This window comes from Vulpes vulpes, chromosome 12, assembly GCF_048418805.1.
Source record: "Vulpes vulpes isolate BD-2025 chromosome 12, VulVul3, whole genome shotgun sequence".
Lineage (NCBI taxonomy): Eukaryota > Metazoa > Chordata > Mammalia > Carnivora > Canidae > Vulpes > Vulpes vulpes.
Genome location: NC_132791.1, coordinates 72,436,258 through 72,458,852, shown reverse-complemented (window position 1 = coordinate 72,458,852; position 22,595 = coordinate 72,436,258). Strand labels below are relative to the sequence as shown.

At 49.5% G+C, this 22,595-nt stretch overlaps 1 protein-coding gene across 1 annotated transcript in view; it reads left to right on the top strand.

Annotated features, from left to right (window-relative positions):
* Positions 1-512: 512 nt before the first annotated feature.
* The window catches only part of GFPT2 (glutamine-fructose-6-phosphate transaminase 2), a 41,762-nt gene continuing 19,679 nt past the window's right edge, over positions 513-22,595 (top strand). Inside the window, exons 1-7 of the mRNA XM_025988563.2 lie at positions 513-654; positions 12,121-12,228; positions 13,287-13,385; positions 13,788-13,913; positions 17,120-17,178; positions 17,823-17,957; positions 20,115-20,176. Coding sequence (XP_025844348.1) covers positions 648-654; positions 12,121-12,228; positions 13,287-13,385; positions 13,788-13,913; positions 17,120-17,178; positions 17,823-17,957; positions 20,115-20,176 — 596 coding nt within the window. The 5' untranslated portion in view covers positions 513-647. The remainder of the gene's footprint in view (positions 655-12,120; positions 12,229-13,286; positions 13,386-13,787; positions 13,914-17,119; positions 17,179-17,822; positions 17,958-20,114; positions 20,177-22,595) is intronic.

Genomic DNA, 22,595 nt, shown 5'->3' with positions numbered 1-22,595 from the left:
CTGTCCTCCCGCGGCGAGGCCCCGAGGGTTCTCTCCGCACCGGGAGGGGGGCATGGGCATGCTCCGAGGCCGTCCGCGCGCCACGTCTCTGATGCCCTCGGAGAAGCCTGGCCCCGGAGGGGCGCCCAGGGGAGCGCGGGCCTCGTGCCTGAGTTTGCGGTCTGAGCCCTACACACACTGTCTTAATCCTCACCGGGACCGGACAGGAAGCTTTCACTGTCATCCCATTTCGCAGACGGGGTAACTGAAGCCCGGAGCCGCTCAGTGCCCCGCCCACAGCCGCACGCCGGGAGCGTGTCGAGTCTGGCTGTGAACAGACTGTCGGCCGCCCCAGGCCACGTCCAGGACCCGACCCCGGCGCCCGCGCCCCACACGCCCGGTTTGCGCGCGGAGCCGCCCCTCACCCAGTTCCCGGACTCCTGGGGGCCCAGTCCCCGCCGTTGCCACGACGACCGGGGACCAATGGGGAGCGGGCAGGCGGAGGAGGCCCCGCCCCGCCCCGGCCCCGCCCCGGCTGCGGGCTCCTCGCTATAAGGGGCGGAGGCCGGCGGCGGGAGCCGAGGCCCGCGGAGCGCCAGGCGCGCACGGGATCGAGTGTCGGAGCGCGCAGAGTCCCCGAGCCGCGAAGGGCGCGGGCAGCAGCCACGATGTGCGGTGAGCGTGGTGGGCGCGGGCGGCGGCCCCCCAGCTTCTCGGCCCCGACCCCGGGGCCGGGGAGCGGGGCGCCGGGGACCCTGGCGGGCGCGGGACGCGGCATCGACCTGCCCCCGCCCAGACCTAGAGGCTTCCACCGGCTGGGTTTGCCGCCTCCTGCCGCCCGTCCCCGAGGGGAGGTTCCAAGAGGTGTGGGGCAGGAGGTGCCCCTCCGCGGTCTCGGGCTTGGTGAGGGCAACCCAGCCTGGCCCCCCACAAGAGGGACGGAATTGATCCTGTCCTGGGCCGGCCCTTCACGATACAGAGGTACCCCCCGTGTCCAGTGAGGAAGCGCCCTCAAGAAGGCCACGCACAAGCTCACGCGTCCCGGGCGCGGGGTGGCCAGCCCGGTCTCAGCCCCCGCGCCCCCCAGGAGGGGCCACCCCACCTGCACCCTCCCTGGCAGCCCGCCAGGCTCGCTCGCGTGGCGCCGGGAGCAGCCCTCGTGCGCTCGGGAAGGGCCCGTGCGTTCTCCTCGCGTCCCAAAATGAACCTCTCGTCCCTAGAAGGGCTGATGCCGCGTTGCCGCCTCTTTGCTGAAACAGCTCCTGGCGAAGCTTGGGGAGAGGGCAGCATGGCCCGCCGAGCCTCGAGCCTCGAGCCGTAGCTGGGGGAAGGAGTCGGGTCCGGGGAGCAGGGCCGGGCTCGGGCGTCCCCCGCGGGCTCGGGGCTCGGGGCGGCGGCAGAGACGCGGTGCTGTCCGGAGAGGCGGCTGCGTGGTGGGGCGGGCGGCTGCGGCCCTGCGCGGACATCTGCAATTCCTTACTCTCCTGGCTGGGCCGCCCCCGCTGGCTGGGGAGAGGGCCCGGAACTTCTGCAGGGACAAAAGGTCACTGTGCCTTTTTTTTTCCTTGAGTAGGATTCAGTTACCCATTTCAGCCTCCTGTGGCTGGAGGACCTGGTGGAACTTTTGAAGCCATGAAAGGCCTCTGTCTGACTTCGCCGAGGGCTGTGGGGTGGGACGTGCCAGCAGTGAGCCCTGGGCCAAGATCTGTACAGGCCTCGTTTCTGAGGCCAGCCGCTTCTGAAAGTGAAAAAGGACCTCTGACTGAGAAGCCCGCAGCCCAGCGGGCTTTGGGATGCAGCCTCCCCCAGGCCAAGCAGGCGTCAATTTAAATTCCTGAACCGCCAGCAAAAATCTCAGGGCTTTGGGGCATCATTAACAACGTATAGGGCTGCCTGTGGGTATTTCTGGGCTGAGAGGCAAGGCAAAGGTGCCACTTTTGCCAGAAGCCCATTGGAGTCTAAATCCCTCAGTGTGGCATTCAAGGCCCTTGACCAACTGGTAGCCCTAGCCAGACTAGTAAACCCACCAGGATCTGCCCGTCCAACATCTTCGACCTCCCTCCTTGCTCCTCTCAGGTACTTTCTTGCACCCCTCCCCACACCAGCACCCCAGTCTTCCTTCCTGCTTCCTACTTGCATCCAGCTTTCTCTGTGGTCTCTTTGAGCCTAGGGGAGAGATGGGCTCAGACTCTCTAGATCTGGGGTTTGGTTCTGCTTTCTTAAGGGGCCGCACATATTTGGTCCCCTAAGGAAAGGATGAGCTTTGGGCTGTAACCACCTATGTCCTCACATCAGGGCTCCCCACTAGCAGATCCCACTCTGAAGGACTCAGTGAAGTCGAGGAGCCACGTGGAATTCCCACATGGGAGTTATTTCCTTTTCAAGTAGCCAGGAGAAAGTCTCAGCTCGGTGCTAAGGTGTCTTTTACAGCTCTCCTACACTTGCCAAGCACCCCTTGCACGAGGACACTGCCCAAAGCTCAAGCCTCATGACAGCAGCTGGCTAGAATTAAACCTGTTGTTCTGGGTTAGTTCTGGATTATGGTCTGTGTATGTATGGCCGGTGATAGTCGATTTCATTTTATGGTTGTGCTCTTTCACAGTGCATTTATTTAGGTTTTCAAAAACTTAATCAATTTCATAGAAAACTATTAAGGATATGATTGCATGTTTGGTACAAGGATTTGGCAAAATTTGCAAAGATGCTCTTAGAATAAGTCGCTTGCACTCGTCACTGAACTCCAAAGAGGTCTATGCGTACCTGTGTCTGAACACAAGCTGTTTTAGGTCCCCTTTCTGGGCTGGCTCTGGCCCCCACTACAATCTGCCACTTCGAAGCCTCCTCCTGGAGAAGTCAAATCTCCAGGGCTGCTCCTACAGAGGTGAGCAGGGACTGAGCTTTAGTTGCTAATGACCATGCTCAGATTGGCTCTTGTTCACCCTCATCTCTCTGCATCTCCCACAGAAAGCCAGACCCAGTACTGGCTGATCCTCCACACACTAAGCAGCTGATGTACTGAGAGTTTAGCATGTCAGCAGGGACCAACACATGCATGGGAATTTGGCAAAAAGGATTGCACTTTCTGTCCACGGATTTTTAGATCTTCCCTATCCTTTACCACTGCATTTAGTAATGCATGGAGGTGGGGGCTGGGGGGAGAACTTGGCTATGCAGAATTAACGAATTCTTAATTTTTTCGAGAAGGTAAAGCCCTTGCTTTGAATTCATTATCTTTTGTGTTAGTTGGTGTATTAGTGTCTGCTGGCTGCTGTAACAAGTTACCTCAAACTTGCTGGTTTAAAACAACATGAATGTTATTTTCTCACAATTTGGGAGACCAGAAATCCAAAACTCAGTTTTACCGGGCCAAAATCAAGGTGTCAGAAGGGCCCCACTTTCTCTGGACACTCTAGGGAAGAATCTGGTCCTGTTGCTTCCAGACTCTCGTGGCTGTCAGCATTCCTTGGCTTGTGTCTATACCTTTGTGGTCACATCACCTTCTCCTCTTCCAAGTCAAATCTCTCTCTGCCTCCCTTTTATAACACTTGTGATGGCATCTAGGGCCCACCTGCATAACCCAGGAGTCTGTCCCATCTCTAGATCTTTAATTGAATTTCACCTGTTAAGACCTTTTCCCATATAAATATTTTTACAGATTCTAGAGGTTAGGACATGATATCTTCGAGGGCCATTATTTATCTTGCTAAAGTTGGGCTCTCGCTTTTGGGCACCCTCTCCAAGAATAACTCAGTATCACTAATCCCATATGCTCAAGATGCAGCCACAAGGATGTTGACCAGAGGGCTACCAGTGTCCCCTCTATGCCCAGTGCATACACACACCCAAGTCCCCGGGTTCCAGAACTTGCAGACTGGACCCACTATAGTCAGAAGATGAATATAGGCATCAGTTAAAGATCCCATCCTTCATTGGCATGGCCAGTTGGAGCAAACAGTCTTCACAATTTTTCTAGAAGTCAGGTCTTGTGTCATATAAATATGGTGCTGACTTCATCTCACCCTCCATGCAGGTACATACTCTTCCTGCTCATATCTCCCAGAATCAGGAGGGGCAGGACGCGTGTGCACGCCCTTCCCCCACAAGCTCTCTTTGCTTACATAGTGGTCTTCAGAAGAGCTTATTATGTGCTTAGGGGGTTTGTCTCTCATTTCAGCTGAGGAAACAGCCATCCAGAGAAATTAGATGACACGGGGGAAAACTCACCCTTTTGTTCCAGACTACTTCTGGCTCTGGGAACCCCATCATATATGACACCCATTTCCTCCCTGTATTGGTTCAATTCATGGGATGGATGCTTCAGAAGAGACTAACCTGGAGTTGATGGGGCACAGACTCTGGAGGCAGGCCACTTGCCTTGCCACCTCTCCAAGCCACAAGAACCTTGCAAAACAGAGCCCCTGCTCCAGGATGTGCAGATAAATGTCTGACAGCTGGCTCCCTGTGGCTAATTTCAGGTCGTCAATGTGAGGTCCTTGAGTGTGGAGTTGAGAAGAGATGAGTATGTTTGGCTCTCAGGAGCGAGCCCTAGCAGTTCCCGCACCCTGCTCACACCCTGCCTGCAAGATTCCTGTGGGCATTCTCCAACAGAGGGCTTCATAGGGGCCTCTGGGGAGGGACTCAGCACTGGAAGTGACTCCCCACGTCCCCCTCCTCCTCCCCATCATTACGCCATTCCTCCCTCAGTCTTATTCATCCGGGGTTTCCCAAGTTCACAGGAACCTTCTGGAAATTTTGTGATGTAACCTTAGTAAACAGTACTTTTAAACCGAAGGATTCTCTTTATGTTTAGTGAAATTTGCTTATAAAGGAAGATTGCCTTGAGGTTACAAACACTCCAAGAAGAAAGTTCTGGAGAATTAATTGGCAAAAACAAGCGCTTTCATCTGATTGTCTCTTTCATTTTCAAAGGGAATATTTCACCAAAAAAAAGTTTGACCTTTTTTTTTATAGCCAAATTTTGGCAGGTTAAGCAAAGACTTAAACTTTCTTAAAAGTATTTTTTAGTACAACTTAGAGTATCTGTTACTTCTCCCTTTGCTCTTTGTGAAATTCTAAAATGACAAGGACACCAAAAACTTTTTCATTAAAAATAGAAATGCCTTGCCCATGTTTACTGCAGGAAGCAGAGTCTCCTGTTATCTCAGAGATTCCAGTGGTGCAGTAACTTTAACTCATGGAGTCCCAGTGAGGCCAGAGGCAGGGTGAGGCCATCCTGACCCTGAGCCAGGCCCTCAGGTCCCTGTGTCTGTGTGGGAACCCTGTGGTGGGACCTCTGCCTTGGCTCACTTCTGTGAGAAGATGGCAGCAGCTGTCATTGCCATTTTATCAATACAGTGCTGCCCTGAGAGGCCACAACCGCCTCGGGGGTCGTCCCTGTTGGCACAGTGGCCTCCCCGAGCTGGGCGCCTCACCCAGGAGAGTAGACCTGCCCCACCTCTCCTAGCACACCACATGTATACGCCCAACCCTCAAACACACACTCACATACACTCACACGTACCCAACACTCAAACACAAACTTACACACATCCAACGCTCAAACACACATTCACACCCATACGCATTCACGCACCACACACACTCATATATATTCACACACACCAATATGCTCTCTCACCCTGACACTCAGACACCCACATATATACATACTCTCACGGACACACACGCTCAGGAATTCTGGGAGGCAGGAGTCTGACTGGCTGGCACGTCTTCTGCCTGAGTGGGGAGTGACCCCACTTGAGAACCGGACTAGTATCTAATTTGTACTAGGCTCTGGGACCAAGCAATGCTAAAAAGAATGGGATGGTGGTGGGAAGAGCACCCTCAGTCTCGTGGAGCACTGGGGAAGGGATCCCCAGCCTGGTGGGGTGGTGGTGTGGACCTGTGGAGTGAGCCCGTACCCTGGTGGGGTGCAGACTGTCTCTCTAGCTGCAACTGTCCACCCTCCCTCACAGTGAGGGCAGGGCTTTCATTGAGGAGGAGAGAGGGTGAGATTTTCCAAAAGGACAGCCACAGATTCAGAACACAGACCCCAGCCTGCCCATTGTGAATTTGACCTCTTCCCATGTGCACTAGGCCCCAGACAGCTCCTGTTCTCTTCCACCACCTCAGGCATTCCAGGGTTGTAAAGAAGGTTCCAGGAGTTCGGTGCTACTAGTCCTGGCCATGAGTCTAGGGGACACGGCCACCAGACCTGGTCATTGTCATTATGGTTCAGAGTCCCCCTGTCTGAGTGAAAGGACCTCATCATCCTGGTGCCTTTGGTCCTGATTGCCTGTATCTCTCAAACCGTTTACAGAGGGAGCGCTAGAACCCACAGGTCCCCAAAGGGAGCCAGGCAAAGGGGCTGCAGCCCCCTTACAAAGGGCTAGTCTCCATTCTACGTCATGTCTGGAGCCTTCCCTGGAGTTTATCTTGGCTTTTCTCCCTCCAGAACCTTTTCTCACTCACTTTCCCCATAAGATTTAAGAGCAGGGCCCTAGAAAGCTGTTTAGAAGCTCTGGATGCTGGGGTGGGGTGTGGGCATAGGGCATGTACTGAGCTGGGGTGGTTAGGCCACAGCAGCCTCTGTCCTAGGGCCAGACATTTCTGTAAGCCACCTTGGGAGGATTTCACCACCCTGCCTGTGTAAAGGAGGGACAGATGGACGTAGGGAGAGCCAGACTTGCTGTAGTTGCCATGTCCTATATGGCAGAGAAAGTGGAGTCAGAAACAGCAATGTCTGGTGGGGCCAGGAGGAGTCTCTTGATGTCACCAGGGTCCAGACCCTACCAGGGAGCTTGGAGGTCTTTCCATCAGGGGTGAGGTGGGCATCTCTCCAAAGACCAGGCCCCTTCTACACAAGCGATTTCTCACCCCTTGAATTGTAAGACGGGGCTTATGCTGATTTGAGGAGCAACAGGGAGACACTCTGCCATTACTCAGATAGACCCAGCTGTGACTTCCTCGAGTCTTGGACTTGGATCTAGAGATACCCTGTCCGTTCATGGGAACCACAGCCTTGGCACAGGATGTTGTGAAGATCAGACGAAATAAGGTTCTGAAATTACTGGCTTCCTGTGTGCTCCGCGCATCTGCTGCTTGGCGTCTCACACTCCCCGGGAGTGGGAAGACCCTTGGGTGGCTCTGCGCCCATCCTTCTATGCATTGGAAGGTGTGCTCAGACAGGGCTTTCTCCTCGAGACCATCATTCTTCTGGGTGAGCAGGACTTGGGAGCCACAGAGAAGTCAGATTGGGCTGGATGACAATCCCAGACCTACCAAAACTAATTCATATAGTGGCACATGGTCAGATAGTGTACATGGGCAGAAATACTATGACCATGCAAAGAACACACATGCAGTAGGAAAGGAGTTTCTGCCCTATAGCCAATGCCCTCTTCTGAGGCAACCACTGCCCCCTCCCAACCTCAGGTCTTGAGAGCCCTTCCAGAAATACCGTATGTGTCTCCCAACCCCTCCCTGCATGATTTACTCAGGTTCTGCGAATTGCTTTTTCCCTTGACACATCTTGGAGATGTAGCTTGTTTTCCAAGAGAATACAGAGCTTCACCTTGTTCTCTGCAGAAGGCCACCTGCCTGTGGTTCCATAGTGGCCCTGCATGTAGCTGTGCTGCCACCTACCTGGTGGCATCAGGGACCATCTTCAGGACCAGGATCAGGATCCCAACCTTGCCCCCATCTTAACTCCCACAAACAGTGCTGAGCAGTGGCTCAGGCCTTGTGCATGCACACATGCCCCTCTGCAGAGATAGCCATTGGAGACATTCCTAGCAACAGCTCTGGTCAACAGATGTGTGCATTTTTAATTTTGACAGATTGCCAGATCCTTCCAGAGAGCGCGCTTGCATTTAAACTCTCAGCTTATTGTCAAACTGTTTGATCTTTACCAATTCCGTAGGTAAAAAACCGAGTCTCCTTGTAGTTTTTATCATGGATGATCTGGATTCCAGAAGGGAATTCTGACACCAATAGTAAGAGAAATGCCTGGGAAAGCAGCTTTATTCCATTTCTTTATTTTTCTAAGCTAGTAAGAGCATGATGTTAATGCTGGGTGTTGGTTTTTTTAGTTTTTTTTTTTTTTCACTTCATCTCGGGAGAGTGCAGGGAGAAGCCTGCCAAGAGGGAGAGCTGTGAGAGGAGATGGAGGCGCTTCGTTAATGAAAGAGCTTACTGAATAGGTGTCTGAATGCAAGAGATTTTTATGTTGAAATTAGATTTATGTTGTCATGTGCAAAGACCTCGAAAACCACTCCCTGGCACCCCCCTCACCACAGTATTCTCCCAAACTGTGCTGGGGTGGCTTGGGAGCCTCCTGGCTGGGTGTGGACACAGCTGGTAGTCCTGAGGACAAGGCGGCTTTAACCAGCCCAGCTACCCCCACCTCGGGTGGAGGAGGGGCTCTGGAGGCAGCACCCCCACCTCCCCACCAAGCAGGCTACCCTGGATCTAAGAGCCAGGGACGCCTGACAGGAGGACCTCAGAAGTGCAAGTTTAACCCAGAGGAAGGAGAATCATAGGGGAAAATTGAAGGATTGCAGAGTAGAGCCTGAGCTCACTCTCATAGAGGCATTTCAGATTCCAAACCTTTCCAGGGTTGGTATATGGGCCTTTGAGTCATCTGCAGTGCCTGTCAGCTCCCCTCAGTGAGGAGCCACTGTAATTCTAGAAGGATTCCCGGGATGCCGGGGAAGACTACAAAAATGATCTGTGAGTGGCTCCCTCCTTCACATAATTGTCTCCCATGGCTATGTGGTCTTTACAGGGACTGGAATTGGCCCACGTCCCCCCAAGAAACTTCCTGATATTTTGCAGGATAATTAACATGAAAAGTTTCACCCAAACATTAGATTGTAGTGGTGGTCGGACAATTCTGTGAACATAGAGTTGGCCCTTGAACAACGAATAGTGTGTGTGTGGAGGAGTGGGGTGGGGTTAGGGGCACCTTGCACAATCAGAAATCTGCACATAACTCTGATTCCCTGAAAACTTAGTTACTATTGACTAGAAGCCTCACCAATAAGCATTAACACATATAACTATGTTATATGGAGCCTATACTGTATTCTCATAATAAAGTAAGCTAGAGAAAAGCAAATGTTATGAAGAAAACCTTTAGGGAGAGAAAATATACTTATGTACTATAGTTATCAAAAAAAAGTGGAGCTGGCAGTTCAATCCCATATTGTTCAAGGGTCAAGTGTCCTGAAAACTATAGAGTTATACACTTTAAATGGGAAAATATTACGGTATGTGACTTATATCCCAATAGAATTGCTCAAAATGTTTTAATGTTTCCATTAGAAGGTAACTAGTGGGGTATTTTTTTTTTTAATGAGTAAGGTGAGAAAAATACATCCTCTGCCCACATGTTGAGCTCTGAAGTATAGGGTAAGGTGTGAGCTCCTGTGACCACACCTTCAGCACCTTCACCCAGCAAGTGCCTGAATGTACACAAGCCCCTAGACACAGTGGCTCTCACCTTAGAGTTAACCAGGAACCAAAATAGCTGACCACCAAGATAACCTTAGCCATGTTAAAAAGAAAGCATCTGTCACTGCTCAGAAAGCATAGTGTGCATGTTTTTATATAGAAATTCTATACTTTAATACTTGTGTGCAAATATATCCTGTGTACAGTAATATACAGGACAGAATGCAAAATATCATTTTTAGCACTGTTTAATTTTATTGCCCAGCGTTTGACTATGTCTAGAATGAATTTTAGCAAGTTTATTATTCATATGCTGTGTCCCTACTCACTGCTTAGAGATATAACATCCCTTTAAGTGACATTGGATAGCTCATTCAGAAATACTATATTGACTTAAATCTAATCTTTTTTTAAAGACTTTATTTATTTATTCATGAGATAGAGAGAGGCAAAGACATAGGCAAAGGGAGAAGCAGGCTCCCTGTGGGGAGCCCGATGTGAGACTTGATCCCAGGACCCTGGGATTCGCCCTGAGCCAAAGGCAGATGCTCAATCGCTGAGCCACTCAGGCATGCCTGAATCTAATATTCTCAATGACTGGAAATATTACAGGTGGTTTTCTGTAAGTTGTCCCCTCTGAGGTTCATCTCTGACATTTCCCTCCAGTTTTATTGAGATACAGTTGACATATAACATTGAATAAGTTTTCAGTGTACTAAATGATTTGGTATATGTATATATTGTGGAATAATCACCTCACTAAGATTAGTGAACAGCCATCATCTCCCACTGTTACTTTTTCCTTGTGGTGAGAACTTGAAAGAGCTACTGTCTTAGCAACTTTCAAATATACAATCAAGTATTATTAGCTTAGTCACTGTGCTGTACATTGCATCCCTAGGACTTGCTTATCTTATAACTGGAAGTTTGTACCTTCTGACCATGTTTACCTAGTTCCCTCAACTCCTACTCCCCCACCCCTGGCAACCACCAGTCTGATCTCTGTATCTCTGAGTTTGGGCTTTTTAGATTCCACATATCACACAATATTTGTCTTCTTCTATTTCACTTATTTCACTTAGCATAACGCCATCACGTTCATCCATGGTTTGCAAATGGCAGGATTTCCTTCTTTTTTATGGCTGAGTAATCTGTCATTGTAAACATATACCATAATTTTTTATCCATTCATCTGTGGATGGATAATTAGCTTGTTTCCATGCCGTGGCTGCTCTAGATGATGCTGCAGTGAATACAGTGGAGGGAGGTGGATATCTGGCAAATTTTTAATCCCGGTCAGACCTTTCTGTCATCCCAGGAAAACAGTGGGAAAATTAAAAATTAAAATAAAATCATTAAAATTAGAAAAATAAACCTTCTACACCTATTCATCCTTGAGGCAGCACTGCCCAGTGGTTAGGAGCATTTAAATCCTTTGGTCAGATCGCCTTGCTTCCCAGTCACAGCCTCCCAGGCTTCTGTTCCAGAGAGTAAAGGGAGGTCATTGGTAGGTCCAGTGCCTACAGCTGATGTGAGCTTTGATTGACATCTGTATGGGAATACTTGGCCCAGTGCATGAGTTCTCAATAAGAAGAGTTACTAAGAATGTTCCTGAAGACCAGTATTGTTCACGATCCAACCTCTTGGCTTCCCTGATGAATGCAGATTTACAGTCATTCTACTCCACATACACTTATCGAAGAAGGATGGTATGCCAAGACATAGTGAGAAAGATAAAGATAGAAGTGCCAGCCTGTGTCCTTATCAGGGGATGTAAGTGTTCCAGGATGTAAGAGCACCGGGGTGGCCCAGAGCAGAGGAGCCCATCTGGTGGGGGCCTGGGAGGGATAAGCCTGCCATGGGAAGTGGTTGGATCTTTGAGGAGGACAGGTCTTCCCAAGTCAGGTAGGGAGAAAAAAGGGCAGAGAGATGTCAGGACAGGCAATTCGCAGGAGACCAAGGGTCTAACATAGTCTCGAGCAGGCAGGGACATAGAGGACTTTGGCAAGAACCAGCATGATGACTGGTTTCTTTCCATTTGGGAGACTATTATTTTGAAATACAAATAGAGAAAATGCAGCCAAATAAAATCTTCTTGGTATGCAGATCTCCCTTGAAGATAGGGATTCTCCAGGGGCCAAGAGATGGTTTTATTTTTGCTGTTGTAAAAGTAGCGTTCATGGATGTTGAAGCTCAAGGCAATAAGTAGAAAGGAGTAAAGGCCCCAGTCCCTGTCCTCACCTGCTGTAAGAGGCTGCTGTGACCTCCTTAGGACTCTCTCCAGGCCTGTTCTGTATGGATCAAGGAGTCCAATAGGCAGGGACTTCCAGATGCCCCTGGGTGGCCAGGTGGTTTTGCTGATCTTTGCTTTTGTAAATATCGCCACAGTGAAAGCCCTGTTGGAAAGTACAGCTGTAGGAGAAATTCTCTGCAGTAGGATTGCAAGGCCAAAGTGTGTGCATGTGCTCTTCACATGCCTTGTGAGACCTTTTGTCACGGATGAGGCTGTGGGCCATGTCCTTCTCAAAGCAGGAGGGGAGCACGGCTGTCGGGTTATGTCAGGGAAAGGCTGTGCACATGGCCAGAGAGCCCTCCAGCCTCGTCACCTGTGCCAGCATCCCAGGAGCTTTTTTTTCCTAAACACCAACCAAGCAATTGATAAACCTGTGGCCTCCCGTCTTTTCACAGGAATCTTCGCATACATGAACTACAGAGTCCCCCGGACGAGGAAGGAGATTTTTGAAACCCTCATTAAGGGCCTACAGAGGCTTGAGTACAGAGGCTATGACTCAGCAGGTAGGTCCTGCGGGCTGCCACCGCATGCAAGGACGCTTGTTCGTTTCACTTGACAACTAGAGACAAATAGGGAGAAGAAATCAGGGCAAGCAGATCTCCACCGGAAGTGCTCCCATCCATATCTTCGTGTCCCTGTTCAGGTCACTGCTGTGCATCTGCTGGGGTGCTCAGGGGTGGTGAGATGTCACAAATAGATATTATTCTTTCTATCTGATTTCATGATAGAATTATAATTTTATATCCTGTGTTCATTTCTCTCCCACATTTTCTGTTGTCTCAAACTCTTCCTGACGCTCTTTCTTGGTGGCTGCACACTCTGACAACCTCAGAGTTCACTCTCCATCTACTTGACCTATAGACATCTGGTCTGCTTTCCATTTTTAATTAAGCAGCCTAAGGGAGAAGGGGGAGGCAGATGATTTTATATATCCATTCATTTTTTTAAAGATTTTATTTATATATTCATGAGAGATACAGAGAGAGAGGCAGAGACATGGGCAGAGGGAAACAGGCTCCTTAGGGGAGCCCACTGTGGGACTTGATCCCAGGACCCTGGGATTGCGCCCTGAGCCCAAGGCAGACGCTCAACCGCTGAGCCACCCAGGCGCCCCTATCTCTGTTCATTCTTAATGGAGAGCAAGTCAAGTGAAGGATCGCAGGAACACTAATGCAGCGAGGATACCAGCTAACACAGCAGAGTGCACAGTGCACAGCATGACAGATGCCCTCCAGTGAGCCTACTGCCCTCACTGGTGGGCCTGGAGGTGCCTCCCTCACAGGCAGGCTTCCAGGGCTGCACCCCAGTTGGAAGCCCCGCCAGGCAACCACAGCCCAGGCCCAGGCATGCGTTCCCTGCTGGCTGTTGAGCACTGCTACAGCCTCTTTTTTCCGAGTCGACATCCTTAACACTGTCTAGTTCTCTTCCAGGCCACAAGCCTGGTGAACGAGAACCGATAAATCCACAGTGCTGTGTAGCCCTCACCCGGGGTTGTACCCTGTAACAAAGGCAAAACTTAAATTCCAAAACCAAAAAAAAAAAAATCATGTGTATACCACAGGTGTGGCCATCGATGGACATAATAATGAAGTCAAAGAAAGACATATCCAGCTGGTCAAGAAAAGAGGAAATGTCAAAGCTCTTGATGAAGAACTTTATAGTAAGTGTAACACAGGCCCTGTCAAAGCAGTAAGTGCGGGGCACGTCAGTTTAAAACCTTTTATTGCAGCAAGACTAAGAATAGGAATTTAACGAGGGGAATCAATAGAAGAAGGGTTCAGCCCACATTGTAAACTGTGTCTCTGAGGGTGTGGATTTTTTTTTTTTTAGGAGGTGGTGAATGAGCATTTTTAATTTTTTAATGTTTTATTTTTTCTGGCAAATGATAGCGCTTTTCCATTTATAGTAGTGCTCTGTAATTTTCTTTTTCAAGTAAGCTCATCTTGGTTAGTGAGTTAGGATACTGATGAGTACTGAGTAAACCACAGTGGTAGAAGGTGGGATGTGCTTCTGACCTAGCTGAGGGGACTCCTGTGTCAGTGCTTATTTTTCTTTGATCTAGAACAAGACAGCATGGACTTAAAGATGGAGTTTGAGACGCACTTTGGCATTGCCCACACGCGCTGGGCCACCCATGGGGTCCCCAATGCTGTCAACAGCCATCCGCAACGCTCAGACAAGGGCAACGGTAGGTCCTATGGCCCTGCTCCCCATCCTGAAGGTTCCACCGGGCCCTGACCTGTGCCAGTGTTGAGCCACACCCATCACCAGCGGCTGGCTTCTCTCCCAGCCCTGTCTTCCCCAAGGACCCAAACAGGTGGCACCAGGCCCAAAACAGGAGGTGAACTCAGCCTGGCTCCTGGGCAGCGCTGACCCTCCAGGCTGCCACAGGAAAACAGTGACGCTTCCCAGGCCGGCTACTGGCCCTTGAGACCCAACCCGAATGGGACCTGGCAGCATGAGGGGTTGAAGAGTCTGGGCACTGTTCTCTCCTCGACAAGGGACTGCAGTGTTCTGGAGGGCTGGGTGCCTCAGGGAGGGGTAGGTGGTCTTGAGCCAAGGCCAGTGGCAGTGCTGATCTTGGTTAACATCTGAAGTGCCCGCTCCAAACCTGGGCCTTGCAGTGAGGCCTTGGCTGCCAAAGGCTTGAGATCTGGAGACGCAGAGGCTGCAACAGGCAGCCCGGGGCTCCCTCCAAGCAGCAGAGCCCTCCACTTGGTTCCCTACATGTTTTTTTAGACCTGAGAATGATAATACCTAAAAGTCTGGACTTCTGGCATCCCTTGAAAAACTGAAAGGTATGGTGACGGGGCTCACAGTAACTTGGAGTTCAGGTGGCAATCTGAGGCTACAAGGCAGGATTCCAGACCCTCATTGGAGGACTGCAGGTTCCCCAGTTTCCCCACCCGGCTCCTCCACATAGCATGCCTGGGCCTCCAGGACAGTTCTCCACACCATAGTTCTTCAGGCCCCCACCCACTCTCGTAGGAGGACTGATAGGTCTAGAGATCCTAGTGGGTCTCCACTGTAGGTTAGGCCTGGTCAGGTCAGAAGCCCCCAGTGACCCACACCTGGGCATGAAGGGGGAGGGTCTCTGGCAGAGAGAATGATCTTTGGAGTCAGCTGGGACTCCCACCCCAAGACATCCCCGGCTCCATAATAAAGTAGAAATCAGATACATCAGAGTTTCTGAGTAATTGAGGAGTGCTTACTGGGAAGCACTCAGCTAAACTCTTGGCCAACCTCACTGCAGTTAATCGTCATGCAAGTAGCATCACAGGAGAGACTGGTGCCTCCCTGCTCACTGTCCTTTACCCCTGTGAATGGTGGTTCATCATGCCTGATTTGGAAGGGTGAGCTCTCTGCCCCCTGCTCGGCAGAACAGTTGGGATAACACAGGGGCTGGTCAGAGTCTTGGGTAGTGAGGGTTTTTTTTTTGCTAGAGATTGACCCTTGGATCTGGTGCATGCCCAGAACCATGGGACATCCACTACTGGGACAGGTGCCCCATATCCAGGAGGCAGATAGCAGACTCCCTGGTGCTAAGGACCCAGAATGTATGTCCAGCCAAATCCCAAGCCAGATACAGACGCTAGCCCCTGGAGCAAACAGAGTCCCAAGATCACGTACCCTGAAATGTTGCCACCCCAGGTGACACAGTGAACCCCCACTTCAGCATAGATGATGACTCCATGTCCCCCCAAGCAGGGAGGCTCCAAGAAGATCCCCCCACACCCAGACTTGAATATTCCTGCCCTGACTCAGGATGAGTAATTGAAAACAACATGAGAAGGAAGCAGAGATTTGTAAAATTCCTTTAGCAACTCACCAGGGATTAACCAAAGAGCGTATTTTTGAGGAAGAGTTCTACCCAGCAACAGCATTACACAAGAAACTCACTCAGAATTTTCACAAAGAAAACACAGATTCTAGGAAACAAACTACTGATGAGAAGTTAAGACAATTGAGTGAAATGAAAAAAAAATGGGACAGGGTTAAGAAAATAATCTGAAGAAACCGTGTTGGAGTTGGTGTGAAAAATAAGAGGGGGATGGATATGGTGGCAGTTAATAGAAGTCCAACAGGTGGGTATCCCTGAGAAGAGAACAGAACAAATAAAACAGTAAAAACAAAAGACAAAAAAGCCCCATACATGTAAAGCTGTACTAGAGTTCAGCTGTGCCTAGCACACTTGCTGAAAGTGGCTTTTCTATTCAAGCCCTCCAAGTTTTTGCATGACTTCCCCAAAGTAAACCATAGGTTATAAAAAAATAAAAGAGGAAATTATGATAAAAATAAAGAAAAAGAATAAAGAATAAAGGACCAGCCTGTACTGAAGAAAAACTTGAATTGGGGAGCCAAAGTTTCACAGAACAATATATGTAGACACATCCTGGTAGAATTACTGACTCTCAAGGACAATAAAGGGTCTTTCTATTATCTGAACTCAGGAGGAGTGGGAGTTACTTACCCAGAAAAATTCTCATGCTGGTATTAGACCTTCGAGTTATTTATCAGCTACTTATTGAGAAAATGCAGTGTTGACTAAGCTGATGTATCCTTGCTCTCTCAGGGCTGGCGGGCGGGGGTGGGGGTGGCTGTTCCTCGTGCAGGGAGTAGCCTGACCTGAGCAGGGTTTGCTGCTGGTGCTCTGGAAGGCTGGAGAAGCTGCAGCGGGCAGACCTGCAAAGAGAAGTGTTCATGGCCACACAGGAATGTGGCTGAGCCTGGAGACACCAGAATTTCTGGGAATTCTTCCTCCCATGAGAAAATCAGGATTTTTTAAAATAGATTTTATTTATTTCTTAGAGAAAGAGAAAGCATGTGTGGGGGCGGGGTGTGGGGAGAGGGAGATCGAGAGGCAGATGCTCTGTTGAGCAGGGAGCCCAACGTGGGGCTCCATCCCAGGACCCTTGGGACCATGACCTGAACCGAAGGCAGACACTTAACCCACTGAGCCACCCAGGGGCCGTGAGAAAAAATCAGGATTTTTAAGTGAAAATTCAAAAATTTTAAACTTAAATCTTTTTATAATGCAATGTGGGTCAAACAAAGCATCTTCATTCTAAATAATGAAGGGTTCATCCTCCCCCATTTGACATAAATACCAAAGTGTGTTTGACAATACTGTAGGGCACCAGCCAGAGCTCTGTGCGTGGTCTGGCTGGCAGGTGCTTTCTATCCAAAGAGAACTGTGTATTTCCTTGGGTTTAGATTGTAGTCGTAGTAGATGGTAGACGTCAGCTCTCATCTGTATAAGTGATGTTTGCTAAATAGCAGATGCTGTGGGAGCAGAGCTTGCAGAGTTTCAAGATGTCAAATCAGTGTCCTTCACTGCTGACTTGAACTTCACTTTCTCATGGCATTTCTGTCTTCACCCAACTTTTCTTCCAGAATTCGTGGTCATCCATAATGGGATCATCACAAATTACAAAGACCTGAGGAAGTTTCTGGTAAGATACTTGCCTTGGGTTAACATGTAACTCAAGTGATCTTCCCCAGAAGCTTTCCAACCTGCTCATTTGCCTCCGGGAGACAGGAACTGAGGGAGACCTACTCTCAGTGACATCTCCAAGCATCGGGTGTACTTCCTCCCAGCTCAGCCACCTCCCCTCAACTTGCTGGAGAAGATAGCAGGGCATTTGCATGTACATCAAGTGCCACTGCAGATTCACAGAATCAAAAGAACTTGAACTTTCTTTTATTAAAGTATCTGCATTACATAAGCATATCCACTCATACACCAAATGGAATGTGGGGTGGGAATGCAGATGGCCAGTGTCTGATGTATGACAAGGTTGTGGTGCTGACTGGGACGTGGGTGGATTTGACTCAACATATTTGATCATTTTGACGGCTGCTGTTTTGCAAAGTCCAGATTAACAGCAAGGACAGGCTTCTGAGGAGGGATGATCTCAGGGAATACTGGAATGACTCAGCTGTGTTGGGCTGTGTGATTCAGGCAGACAGTTCTCATCCTCGCTTTCCTTGTTCTTAAGTCATGTGAGGGTGGGTGGGTCATAAGAAAGGAGGGGAGCTGGCCAGGCTCTGTTGCGCAATGATCTTTTCTGATCCTTGGTCCCGCGAAATATTCCAGGAAAGCAAAGGCTACGAGTTTGAGTCAGAAACAGATACCGAGACCATCGCCAAGCTGATTAAGTATGTGTTTGACAACAGAGAAACTGAGGACATTACATTTTCAACACTGGTCGAAAGAGTCATTCAGCAGTTGGTGAGTTCCTGGTTCCACCTGGTGTCAATAAAGCAACTCTGTACCTTCACTCTTCAATAGCGTCTATGATGCAAATATGTGCAAAGCACCTAAGGATTAGAAACGGTTAGTCTACAGTGTCTGTCCTTAAGATGTCATATTGTGGAGAATTGAGAGAAGTCCTGAGGTTTTGGTAATGAACACCAAGTGGGGAGTGCCTGGCATCATTTCAACCGCCTGAAACTGTGGTCAGAACCTCCCATCTGTGGCTCTCACGTGCAGGACTCAGTTGTGGTGGGTCCTTTGTCATCTGTCACTTGTGTTTCATGTGCCGTTAATTACATACCCAGGGGTCCGTTGAACTGATGTGGGAGACTCCGAACTGTAGCCTTCCCTCCTGTTCCAGTGAAGTGATTGTTTACCACGTGTCCTTACTGAGCAGAGTGGGGAAGAAGAGGAAGTAGAGACAGCACGTGTGGACTTTTGAGAAGCTTGATTAAAGAGTGTTGAGAAATGGCCCAGTGGAAGCAGAGGCTTGTGGTTCTGAGGAAGGACTGTGTTTTTGTGATAGGAGCCATCAGATCAGGTCTGTGTGCTGATTTAGGAGAGACAGAGGCCAGTGGTGTCCCAGAGGGCTGGACCCATAACACTAAGCCTCGAGAAGGGGCACATGCTGGGGAGATTGTCCACGAAGAGCAGGCAGAGCAGACCCAGGCCATCTGCAAGATGTACAGGGAGGAGGAGAGGTGTCCTGACTTTTCAGAGTACCTCCTCCTAGGCATCTGAGATGGGGGTAGCCTGGAGACAGTGTTTGGGGCCGAGGATCTGGAACATCCAGTGTCAGAGGCTGCTGCAGGCACAACACTGTGGTTTAAAATCTATCACCCTTTGGTGTTTTAAGAGCCTTTTTAAGAAATAAATCTAGCGTGAAACCCTTTGCCCTATAACTCCTGTTTTTGGGGGGTCATAACTCAGAAGACACTTATAAATAAGAGCCTGTCCTGTATGAAATGCATAGTGTACTGTACTGTGTGGTTTACAGTAGACCGATTTGGTTTTGCAGAACAGTATTTCCTCATTTCCATCTGTAATTTTCAATTTTGGAGCTACCTCCACAGTGACGACACTTGTAAATTTCAGTGAGTTCTCATAAGACAGAGAATGGGAAGTGTTTTTCTCTTCAGAGCGACATCTTGTTGCCAGAACCAGCAGGATGAAGATCAGGATCCTCAGGATCTTCCTGAAGCCTCTTCATTTTTGGGTAGTTGGAAAGGCCTGGGGACACTACTCTGGGTCCCTCTACCTGTGTGAGTCAGCAATCTGGCCAATGCGCACTGGCAACACGGGGTCTTGGGTCTGTCCAGGAATCAAAAAAAATGGGGCATTTCAGGTGGAGATCCATATTTATAGCTCGTGGTACATAACCCAAGTCTATTAGGGTTGTGGCAAATTAGTACAAAATGGTCAGAACATAGAGAATTTTGCGTCAAGGATTTCAATATAGCACTTGAAGTCTTGAGTTAGGAGAACTAGATTTGTTCTGGTTTGCACAGTGCAACAAGCTGAAGCACAGAGAACGAACGACAGTCATTGCTAAAGAAATAATCACACTGAAAACAACCCATGCCTCTATTGGGTTTTCCAGATGGCAGCCACTGTTCTAAGTACTTTAAGCGCATGAGCTCATAGCAGGCATAGAAGGTAGGACTATTCTCATTTCTGTTCACCACAAGGCACACGGTGATTGCCAGTTACAGGGTTTAAACCCAGGCTGTACCATGTGTCATGAATTTTCATTCTCATAACTGCTCCCTGAGTAGGTACCATCCCGGAGGCCCCAGGCAGGACCCCCAGCCCCAGTTGTCATTTCCTGAGGCTCTAACTGCACCCATCCACCCATATGGTCACAGAGCTGGGAATCACTCCTTGTGGGCTTGGGCAGGGGTGGTTTCCGTCGAGTACCATGAAATCCACAAGTTCTGGTCTTTGGTTCTTCAATGTAGTCCTATTTCACTTTCTCCTCCTGCCATCGCCCTGAATGAGCTGTCCTGCGTTCAGCCCCTTGAAGAAGTGACCCCAGGACCCACCCACTGTGACAGTGGCCCCTGTCTGGGGCAGTGGGCCGGGCTGTCCGGGCTAGAGCATGTTGTTCCTCACCCTTGTTTGCTGTGTTTGCAGGAGGGCGCATTTGCTTTGGTTTTCAAGAGCATCCACTACCCGGGAGAAGCTGTTGCCACCAGGTGAGGCACAATACATTGACATTTCAAGAATAAATAAATAAAATAAAATTGTTTAGATTGAGGTCCAGGGGAGAAGTAGGGTGTCTGGCAAGCTGGAAGTTACCCTCTAAGGGATAGATGGGGCTTGTGTACCCCACCATCTCTGTGGCCAGAGCTACTGATTCTTAAAAGAGAAACCAGAAAGTTGGATATTTATTTGAAATCTCCATATTTTCAGAAGTTGACAACAAATGCAAACTAAAAAAATAAAATTTTAGGGGGCACCTGGGTGGCTCAGTCGGGAAAGCATCTACTTTCACTCAGGTCATGATCACAAACTGAACATCTGAACATCCATCCAGCTCCCTGATCAGCAGAGTCTGCTTCTTCCTCTGCCCCTCCCCCACTTGTGCTCTCCATCTTTCTTTCACTCTCTTAATCTCAGATAAACTCATAAAATAAAATAAAATTTTATAGTGAGGGGCATATCCAGGTTGCAGGTCAATTTTGGAGATTCTCTTTAGAGAAAGCATACAGAATTTTGAACATGAAACTAGGAACAGCTAGTTTATTCATCCACCCAAAATTTGTTACTCTACGCTGGGCCCTGGGGGACCTAGTAACCCCTAGCCCGGTCCTGCCCTTAAGGACTGGACAGCAGCACAGCAGGGGGCGGAAGGTATTGATGCTCCACATTCGGGGCTGGGGGGTAACGCAGTAGGGGCATGAGGAGGAACAGGTGTCAGCCAAGGGGAGTCAGGCAGAAGGACCAGCGTAGCAAAAGCAAGGGGTGCAGAGTGAGCTCAGCACTTCAGGGATCTGCAGGCAGGTCAGGAAGTCTGGAGGTGGGGAACTTTCTTCTCTCCCAGGGCCAGCGTGTGCTCACTGCCTCCTGCTGTGTGCTGGGCACAGGAAAGGGAGACAGCTGTGAGCAGGGTCTTGTACACATTTTCCCTCCAGCTTCAGGGGAGGTGGGGAGTGAGGATGAGGCAGAGGCCCAGCTCTCTGAGGTCGCAGGGGTACAGCAGGCTGCAGGCTTCATTCTGAAGTTTGGGGGAAGCCACTGAGAAGGCACCCGGGGCCCTGGGCAACCAATAGAGACGATGAGGCAGCCCCTGCAGACTGCCAGATTCTCTAGGCAGGAAATGATGCGAATGTGTCATGATTCAATGTTTTCCTAGGAGAGGAACTAATTTACTATCCAGCATCGAGCTCCTTCAATCGTAGAATTGTAAAAGACCACTGGGTCCCTCTCAAATTTGGAAACCCCTTTTAGGGCAGGCCTGGTGGCTCAGTGGTTTAGCACCGCCTTCAGCCCAGTGCCTGATCCTGGAGACCCGGGATCGAGTCCCACATCGGGCTCCCTGCATGGAGCCTGCTTCTACCTCTGCCTGTGTCTCTGCCTCTCTCTCTCTCTCTCTGTATCTCTCATGAATAAATAAATAGAGTCGTTAAGAAAAATAGAAAGCCCTTTTAAAATCTGGTATTATCATGGGATTAACCATTTGAAATGTAAACAAAGAAGGCAGCAGTGTGAAGAAGCTATAAATTTTTTTCTAAATTGACTATAACTAGTGGCTTTGTAATGCCCAGAGCAATCTTTGGGTTGTCTTGGGAGCATTATCTGTGGCAAGGCTTAGAGAAAACATAGACCTCAATCTACAATAAAATTTGGGGGGGACGTTTGCCAAGAAAGTTAGATAACCACAGTATCTTCTCATTGTCAGTATTAAAAAGGCTGTTTAAGCTGGATCCCCACTGGACTCAGAACCACATCTCCTCTTTGCTTTAGATTTCTTTATTTATTTTAGAGAGAGGGAGAGAGAATTTCAAGCAGACTCCACTCTGAGCACAGAGCCCAACTCGGGGCTTGATCTCATGACTCTGAGATCATGACCTGAACTGAAACCAAGAGTCAGACGCCCCCACCTCTTTGCTTTAGATACAATAAAAGTTGTGCAGGGATCCCTGGGTGGCGCAGTGGTTTGGCGCCTGCCTTTGGCCCAGGGCGCGATCCTGGAGACCTGGGATCCAATCCCACATCAGGCTCCTGGTGCATGGAGCCTGCTTCTCCCTCTGCCTGTCTTTGCCTCTCTCTCTCTCTCTCTCTCTGTGACTATCATAAAAAAAAAAAAAAAAAAAAGTTGTCCAAAATATTCCAGGTGCTCAGAGCACCTTCTTCAAGGCCATAGACTTTGTCCCCTCACTTGGAGAAGCCAGAGAGGGGGCTGGGAATAAAAACTCTAGTTGCAGGTGCTCACTTAGGTCAGCTGCAGGAACTCCCCAAGGCTTTGCCTTGTGAAAATCACTGTCCGCTTTGCAATGGGGTCCACCTCATGCAGACAGGTCACTGCAGTCACCCAGACAGACAAAACCACCCTTGAAAGCACGTTAAGTGGCTCACCAGGTTGAGCAGACCCAGAGCCAGTCATTTTAATGC